Below are 9,884 nucleotides of genomic sequence, written 5' to 3' on the forward strand. Positions count from 1 at the left end.
TTGGACTAATAATTTTTGAAATCTTATTTCTAGATTTTATATAATCGTTATTTTACACAATGGAACCGAAATCTCTTTATCATAAGAACTGGCAGCGAATCACTGGATGATCTCAGTAGTAATCAGATCCGCTGACATCCCACTGAATATTCTGTCAAATAACAGCACGAAGTGTCCTTATGTATTATGATGTACAAAGATTTCATCTCCAAGATTCAATTAACACCTGTAGATAAGTTTACTGGTATAGACAAATTGTATTTTTTTTTTTAAAGGGGTATCAGTTAATTTTGCCCTGAAGCTCTTACATTTCTGGTTATTTTGCATGCAAAAAGGTAGTGTACGTGCCTGTTGGTCACCATTTTGAGAAAGGAGATGTCGACAGTTGCTTCTAAATATTCCTCTCAATCTGCGAGCGATGGCCTCAGATGTTGTCATCAAAAATCGGCTTAAATATGCCTTTTTCGTTCTTAAACTCGTTCACTTCACTTGGACTTGGTTCAAGGCAATTAACGTTATCAACCAAGAACCTGAATCAGAACATTCTTGAAAACTCCATTAGCATTGCGGCAGGAGATCATTTACATAATTTGCAATGTAGCATCAAATTTGCACTGGCACAAAAACTATGGAAAAATATTCCTTTACCTTGAACTTCACGTGTAAAACTACAAATATTAGTCCATACATTATTAACCGCCGATAAAGAAATATGAAAGATAAGAAGGAAAATAATTGAAGCAAGAACTTGATTTCCATTAGCTCCATCTTTACAAATCATCCCTGCCCTTTTGTGCTTTAAGACAATTTCTCCAGGCTGCTTATTTTCATGTTAAAATCATTTCTTGAAGATTCATATGGTGGAGCAAAGCGCCAGGGATATAGATTCGAATGGCCTCGGGGTTATACAATGGATTAGTAGGAAAATGTGTGTTGTAAAAACGGCTCGCAAGTTATTTAGACCTTATACATTAATCCCCTCCGTTAGACAAAATGCACTTTAGTCGTACTGAAAATGTAGGCAAAATAAAACCTGTCCCCTTAACTAACTGCTAATGGTGTTTCTGACGGCAACGTTTTGATTAATTGAAAAAAAAAAAAAGGCCAAACCTTTAAGTTCTGACTCATCGAGATCCACTTCTTTTCTCTCCCTGAAATTGACTATGATATTCTATCTTCCGGTCCTCTTCGTGTAAAACTGAACAGGCCCTGTGCGCCCTCGAAATTTGAAGTCGATAAATTACTGTGAGTTGCTTTCGGAAATTCGTATCGAACATAGCCTCTTTAAACTGTTGAGTAAATCGTCACTGAATTTTTTTTCTGACCAAATACTGAACTGGTGAAAAACAAAAGTTAAGCAGTTTCCGATTTCCGCACACAGCTCGTGATTAAATGTTTACTTTACTTCCAATGGCTCAGAGTTTTGATAAAGGAATCTCAGCAAGTGTTCTAGCTATTAAACTTTCTTTAAAAATATCTCTACAACGGACATTCCTTGTGAATATTGTAAACATTTATCCTACTTAAAAAATGCTTTAGGGCACGATGGTAAGGATAAGATCTTTTAGAGAACTATCAGCCTTGTGAAATATTCAAGAAAAATAATTTTTATGCTAATTCGCATTAGATTGTAAACTACGAGAGGCAAATTGTCTACACCCTTTGTTTCTTGAGTTAATCAACCAACGCATCTTTGCTTTGAAAATTCAGAAAAAGGAAACAAAAGTCTGACCTAAGTGCTGACACTTTTGTGGAAAACCAATGAAGTTGACCTTTCTTCTGACTTTCAGGCGATGCACAGGAAGATGAATCCTAATCAAACTATCAGTCATAAATTCACAAAGGTTCAGTTATCTTGTCAGATCACACGTCGATGAGGTGTATACACTTATGCACTGGCTTTAAACCGAAAAATTTGAGAGTGAAAATCGATTAAGTTACCTTGATTGAGGAGGTTGAAAATATTTTCGAATTGGCCAATATTACAGATGCAAATACCATAACGTCTTGTGTTCACTTAGACTGCCAAGTCCTAATCGTTGCTTTGGCTCGTACTAAGGTTCATTTATCTTCGAAAACTGTCTTGTCTGCCGGAGAACTGATCAAGATGCAAATCAACAAGTAAGTAAGATTGTTTGAATTAGCCGGGCGAGTCACGTAACTTCCATTTGCTTATATGGACCTCGAGGAGATAACTAATGACTTACTATTGATTAATGCGATTAAATTGAACTATTTGGATGAAATATGTAGTTTCTAGATGCAATTATAATGATGTGTTACAAACAAAGAGTTTCTTTCCAACGGCTGATATCATGATTCAAACTAGCTTTAAGCGTCTAGCCTCGAGGAAATTGAAGTTGGCCCTTGAAGGACAAATGTGCTGGAGGGTGAACCAGAAACAGTTGCTAGAAAAAGGAAAATATTGATCTACTTCTTACAGCGTTTTCTAAAAAGAAACTAAAACGCCCAAAAATTTTCTTCAAAGAACTTCACTATCAGTAACTTGGCTGCACAAACAAAACTTCAACGCACAGTTCACAAAAAGCTGCTGAAAGACCAGTTATCGCCAGAAAAGTGGCCTATTTTGTGAGGAGTTATTGTAATGTCGTCTCAAATGGCCAAACAGAGCTCGTAAGATGCAAAGAGAGAGGCGGGAGGGACTGTCAAGACACACGTGGGCGGCCAGATTGCGAGAGAAAATTCCAAATGGCATCTGAACTCGAATATTACGCACATTTGAACAAAACTTTACTGAGAGGTTATGTTACTTTTTAGAATCTCAAAACACCGTGACATTCAGAAGCATTTCACAGCAGCGATATGAATCATGTACTTCCTGAAGTACTATCCAGTACTGGTTTCTTTCAAGCGAGTAACCGAGGGACCTCTTATCTTATCTTAGCTCTTTTCTTTGCGCAGCCGTATCAGGTTACCCAGCAATGACGTTTTCTGCAAGTTCAGGCGATAGATACCTGTTCTATAGAAGTATCAATGTTACCATGCTTGGCACTTCGAATATTTTTGTACACATAATCGGAAATTGTTTCTATTGCGTCGCGCTCTCTACATTTGCGGTAACTATCAATTTCGTACCACAAACTACGATTGACTTAGTCACGTGTCATAGTTATGGGAAGTACTTCTATTGGTGTATCAAGCGTAAGCATATGGCGTCGATCAATGAACGGCTGATTTTATTTAAAAAGGGGTGCTCAGGTGCCTCTTGTTATAATTACGATTCCGAGGAGGTTAAGACAGCAGTTGACACGAAAGCTAGTTAAAGTTGAAATTACACAAAGCTAATGAGAACACAAAGAAAAAAACAAACTATCACACAAACAAGCTATCACACAAACAAGCTATCACACAAACAAGCTATCACACAAACAAGCTATCACACAAACAAGCTATCACACAAACAAGCTATCACACAAACAAGCTATCACACAAACAAGCTATCACACAAACAAGCTATCACACAAACAAGCTATCACACAAACAAGCTATCACACAAACAAGCTATCACACAAACAAGCTATCACACAAACAAGCTATCACACAAACAAGCTATCACACAAACAAGCTATCACACAAACTTCTCGAAGCGCGTGAAAACGCGAGTGACTAAGTCCGCGTAACTGCTTCAAATTTTGCACCCAATTGGCTGAGAGGGTACTGTGAGTCTATTGGCTGAGAGGGTAGTGTGAGTCTTTCTTGACAAGTTGGTTGAGCGAAGAGAACAAAAAAGCAAGGAACACGAAAAAACAGCCGCAATAGTAACGACCAATTGTTTTAGGTAAAGTGAATTCCTTTTCCGAGTTTCCTATGCATAAACTAATGTAGTAAATAGTGAAATAGAATCAAGAGATATCTTGATCAAGAAATAGAAATTTAAGAACATGACACAACTTTTTTTACAGCTAACTTAAGCGAAAAAAAAAACTGTAAGAATATGGAGAAATCCTTAAAGTAGGACTGAGCCACGGATGAAGCGTCGCTAATCGCATCGAAGTTAAGGAAAACTTCAAGTCACACAGCATCACCTGATGGTTCTCTTCCAAAACTTTTCCTTTGCAGCAGATATTAACCCACAGTTGAAACAACTTAGTGGAGGCGCGGTGGCCTCATGGTTGGTGCGCTCGACTCCGGAACGAGTGGTCCGGGTTCGAGCCCCGGGCGGGACATTGTGTTGTGTTCTTAGGAAAGACCCTTTACTCTCACAGTGCCTCTCTTCACCCAGGTGTATAAATGGGTACCGGCAAATTTAATGCTGGGGGGTAACCCTGCGATGGACTGGCATCCCATCCGCAGGGGGGAGTAGAAATACTCCTAGTCGCTTCATGCTACAGAAACCGGAGTTAAGCACCGACCTAATGGGCCACTAGGCTCTTAAACAGACTTTACCCTTTTACCTGAAACAAGTTATGATCAAGAACGACTCGTTATCTCTCACTGATTAAATTACCAAGCGATTCAAGATTTTCACACTGAACCAGATTGCATATTTCTAAGGAATAGCTGTCCTTGCATTTGTTAAACCGAAAGCAAGACAAATAATCGAAGAAGGAAGAAAATGTAAGCCCTTACCTTTCTCGCCACAAAGTACGGCCTCTTCTAGTAATGGAACGCTTTGTCGAGTCCTAAAATAGGACATTTGCACGCCGTATATTAAACCATGCATATTTATTTTTTTCGAGGAAACATTTGACATTTGTTTGTGAAATAGATGGACTCTGGTGGCATTGGCTCCTCTCTTTGCAAAACACAGAATAGGTATTCTGCAGCTTGTAAGAGGAAACCAAAACTATGTAACCAAAACGATTTATTCTGTTTATTCTGATCGGTTAGTGGAACGTGGATAATTACTTGTGGGTCTGATAACTTAGGAAGTGTTTACATAGATTATACTTCACAAGGATGATTGTGGATTTTGTATTAAAAACGATAATTGATGTTTCTTGTGTTGTACGGTGAAACTTGCCGATGGCACTTCTGATTCGAGGTTATGTTATTCTTTGCCTTATTTGGGACCAAATAAGTTTGAAAGCGAATCGGCCAAACTGGCACAAACTATATACCTAAAACTTTATTTATACAAGATAAAAATCGAAGCTTCAAACCAGTGAGGTCGTGTAAAAAACCGAAAACTGATAAATACTACCAAATATTCAGAAACTTAAAACTATGTTCATAGAATGTTTACATTTAAATTAGTTGATAAATAATAATATAACTTGGTGGTATTTAAATTTCTTAAGTCTGCCTGTGGGTCACCATTTGAAATTAAAATTATAAACCTCCAAAGTATCGTACTTCGTCATGTTCTTCATAAAACAACCGATGTCCGTGCAGTCAAAAAGGATTCGTTCAATCGACCTGCTGCTTTCCAGAGGACAACGCCGCTATAAGCAATAGAAATTTTAGTCATTGCAATAATTTACAATGGATCTTCGATTGTTAAACGCTTGTCTCGTAACACATTTCAAATCTGTAAGAAGATTTGGAGGGAGTCTGTTTTGTGAATCTGATGGCTCTTCCACGCTCCACCTGAGACATTTGACGATGAGTGTAAACACAGCGCGGGGATAACCTTGACTCGCTTGCGTTTACATCAAACATTCTGCAACAACACGCGATCAGTCGGGAAAACGATTTACCTCGAACGCTCCTGAAGATAAACGGATTCAAAGCACTGTTTAAGTACATGAAAATATTGCTGAACGCCAATACACCCTCAAAGTATGCGTTTCGTTGCGAACCCTGAGCAAAATCGTGCCAAATCCATACCAAATGTGTGGGTAACATGCACACAAAAAACGCGACAACAACAATGATGAACATCTTTGTAACTTTAAGTTTTTGAATTGTGCGCTTCCTGATGTAGTCCCTCTTTAATCTGTTGCTCCCTTCCAGCATATCTTTGAGCTTTGAAAGTTCCCCTCGCACCTTTCTCCCCGCCATGAAGTAAGACGTGGCGATGACAACGATCGGAATAGCGAAAAAGATCGTAAAGTTTGTTAGCGTGAAAACTTGAACATGCCAATGTTCAGGCCATCTTTCCAAGCACTGATCCCCATTAAGCCTTAGCACAAGTGCATGGGGAATTATCAATAAAATAGGCGCGATCCACGAGACACAAATTGCGATCTTTGCCTTTTTCGGATGAATTCGTGGAAGAAGGGGTTTCATTACAATGTGCCGATGTTCCAGACTCATGGAAAGAAGTGTGATCACCGAGACTGCCATGAGAACCGTTTGCAAGGGATACACAATGGAACACATGATCGTACCAAACGGGAATCCCCCTATGAGACGTTCTGTCAAATCAAAGGGTATGCTCACGACACATGTTGCTAGGTCAGTGAGAGCTAAGTTCAGAATAAGATATTCACCAACCTTTAGATAATGACGGCCCAGCAACGAATAAAATACCATACTGTTTGCTGTTATTCCGATCAAAGATATAGTGAAATACAAAACAATTTCGATGATTTGAATGGCAGGCAGCTGTACTGAGCTTTTGCTTACATGGTCAGTGACGCTACGGCTTGGAAAACTTTCTTCCATTTCGAGGAAAGCGATGATCTTCAGTCTGTGAGTTTTCCAAGAGAAATGTCTTTGGCTTGTCTGCAGAATACATAAACTGGGATATTACTGAAGGGCGTAAAACAAATATAAATATATATGGCCTGAGTGTTAAAAACAGTTAAAACTAGACAAAGAAGTGGGATATTGTTATTTCTTTAAGGGCCAGGTCGCCTCGGCTCTTGACCAATTCCTTCAAATAAATTCTTGGAATTAAAAAATCGTGAAAACTGCTCGCGCAAAGCCAAATGTTTTGATGGGAGGTTCCTTCAAAAAAGCTATCAACAAATTCTTTAGGCTATCAACCAATGTACATTTGGGGTCCAGTGGTCTAATTAAAGGGGTGTGGGGTGTGGCACAAAACTGTGTTGTCAGTCTTGCCATCAAAGGACTGTCGCCCAGTGTGCATATGGGTTCCTGTGGACCTCAGAGGAGTGGGCGGATCACAAAACTGTAGTGTTTTTCTTGTAATGATTGATAGTAACAGCACTACCTTATTGTTTGGCCTTGGCTGAATTTCACTTTCTTAGCTTTATTGCCTGTGGCAAAGCTTTAGCAGGCTTTTTTTTTTTTTTTTTTTTTTCAGAATTATATTGAAAGAGGCTAATGGGAAATAGCTTTTAGTAAAGTTAGTGTTCTAGAAATGGGAGAAGATTTCCATTTGGTTCACTTAGAGATAGACGTCATTATCCACAGGAAGCCGGTGCGATTCTGGTTTCCCCCAATAAATGGAAGCGTTTAATTGGCACATAGTAAGAGTATTTAAATGCTTTTGCCGGCCCGGTTCTCGAAAATCTCACAAGATAATATACCTATGTATATTTTCTTAATGGCGATACTATGTTGAAGTACTTTGAACTGCTAAAGGTAAAAACGTGAAAATGCTGGTCTCGATTTTAATTAGAGTAGGAAGGATGTTAGATGATGCGTAGTTGATAAAGTGTTACGTAACTTGTGTAAAATATGTGTCAGTGTTATGCCATGCACCCTGTAAACTTTCCAACCTCTCTATTTCTCAGCCTATCCACAAATACCGTAATGAAATTCAATTTTAACGTTATTCTGATGAAGAAAGGAAATGGAAAATTCACATCTTATGAATCAGTTTTTTTAATTCTTAAATTCTTCGAATACTGTAAAAAAGCAATAGCAATTTATATTCGAATAGCCTCGGGGTCATGTGACTGAGCATTGGGAACGTTTTGTGTGACATAAAATAAATAGCTGGCAGGTTATTTAGCCCCGAAATATTAATCCATTCCGTCTCACAAAGGCACTTCAGTCGAACTGAACCCGAAGGCAAAATTGAAACAGACCTCTTAACTGAACTGCTAATGGTGTCTCGGTTAGCCATCTTGTGGTTAATTGAAAACCAACAATGAATTTTTAAGGTCTGACTTATCGGGATCCACTTCCTCCCTTTACTTGAAAATGTCTAGGATAAAAGTTTTTCTTCCGGTCCATTGTCTCTAACAGAGCCAATTAAAAATGTTGAACGTCTACCATAACCCTTTTTTTGACAAAATAATTAGTGAAACACAATACTTAATGAGATTTCGTATTTCTGCAAGAAGTAGCGTGATCAATGATTACTATACCTCGAATGGTTTGGAGTATGAATGAGAAAATCTCAGCCGGCGTTTTAGATATTAAGGTTAAATGTTCATTTTGCTCTTACGGTATACATTCCTTGCCGGGTACGTTGTTGACATTTACCCTTTTTCGAAATGCTTTTCGATGTGGTCATCGGGCAGAATGTCTATTTGCTCTGGCGACATAAGATAGGATCTTTCAAAGAACTCTAGGCCGAATGAAATTTTCCAAGAAAAGCATGATATGCTAATTCACATATGGTTGTGAATTATGGAGTTGCAAATTGTCCTTTTGTCTCTTTGGATTTGTCTTCCAGCACATCTTTGCTTTGAAAATGTAAAAAGATAAAAAGATGAGAAAGTCAAACCCAGGTGCTGGCGATGTAAAAAAAAAAAAAAAAAATCGATAAATTAAACTGTTTTTAATGCACAGATTGCTAGATCCAAATCAAAATGGCTGTAATTAGTTCGCAAACTATTAAATTATCGTGTCTGATCACATAATTTAGTTTGAAAACATACCGATGTCATGCCTTTGCGATACTAGAAACTTCCTCCTGACAACAAAGATGTACAAAGACAACTTCAACCTGAATTTTGACAGCGAAAATGATAAAGTTACCTTAACCGAGGCCGTTCAGAATGTTTTCAAATTGCACTATTCTGCAAATCTGAAGCAAATACTGCGACTCCTTGTTTTTACTTGTACTGCCGAGACCCAGTGGTTGCTTTGGCTTGTATCAAAGTTCATTTGTCTACAAATAGCCCTGTCAGTCTGTGGAGAGCTGATTAAGATGCAAATCAGCAAATAAGTAAGATTGTTTAAATTAGGAGAGCCGACTTCCTATTTATTTTGCCAATGTAGAACATGCAGAAACATCATAGCGACTTACAATAATTTGGTGGGTGGGATTGAATTGATCTCTCTTAAAAGAAACACAGCTAGATTCGATTCCTTTCATAAGAAAATTTGTTGAAATGATTATATATATACATATAGTTTCTAAATGAAATATTGTAACCATTTATCAATGGATGGGCACAAAATGCCATTTTAGCAGCTGCTATAAATTGAAACCTCTTTTAAGCGCCTGTTATCATGGTAATAAAAGTTGGCCCTCGAATGAAAAGTAAATTCCATATAATTTTCATCTCCGTTGTCAGAGAAAAGGAAATATCAATTTACTGCTTACAGCCTTTTAAGTTCCCTAAATGTTCTAAAAAGTGTCTGTAATGGACGTCGTCATTTTGAAACAGCTCAGTAACCTGGCCGCACACACTAAATTTACAAACAGCTGTTGCCAGAGAGGTTATCGCAAGAAAAAATTAATGAAGCTTTAAATGATGAAAAAGATCTCCTATAGACCACTTTCATAAATGGCGGCCGGATTAATAGTCTTTTGTTCAAATTTAAATTAGCCCTTCTGGCCTCGTTCTCCAGTACAAAATTCAAAAGAACACATTATCTCAAGCGAGGCCAGAAGGGCTAATTTAAAGTTAAACAAAAGAATATTAATCCGGCAGCCATCTATGAAAGTGGTCCATGGATGGAGGAAAGAGGAGGGAGACTTTGTTTAAGTCATGGATAGCCTGCCAGGTAGCTTCACCAGATTCGCAGTGGCTGGATCCGAGGTCGGATTTTGAGAATATGCAAAGATAATTCCGGAAAAGTCTGATTACTCTTTGGAAACTCAAGTTGCGGTC

General features: G+C 38.2%; 1 protein-coding gene across 1 annotated transcript; it reads right to left on the reverse strand.

The window, feature by feature from the left end:
- Positions 1 to 4,364: 4,364 nt before the first annotated feature.
- On the reverse strand, positions 4,365 to 7,330 carry LOC111331409 (G protein-coupled receptor 54-like). Its single transcript, XM_022936514.2, has one exon. The coding sequence runs from the start codon at positions 6,568 to 6,570 to the stop codon at positions 5,461 to 5,463; it is 1,110 nt and encodes a 369-aa protein (XP_022792249.1). The 5' UTR covers positions 6,571 to 7,330; the 3' UTR covers positions 4,365 to 5,460.
- Between the last annotated feature and the right edge of the window lie 2,554 nt (positions 7,331 to 9,884).

The sequence above is a fragment of the Stylophora pistillata genome, chromosome 1 (assembly GCF_964205215.1).
Source record: "Stylophora pistillata chromosome 1, jaStyPist1.2, whole genome shotgun sequence".
NCBI lineage: Eukaryota > Metazoa > Cnidaria > Anthozoa > Scleractinia > Pocilloporidae > Stylophora > Stylophora pistillata.

Coding starts and splice junctions, on each gene's coding strand:
- LOC111331409 (XM_022936514.2), bottom strand. CDS start 6,570: ATGGAAGAAAGTTTTCCAAGCCGTAGCGTCACTGACCATGTAAGCAAA.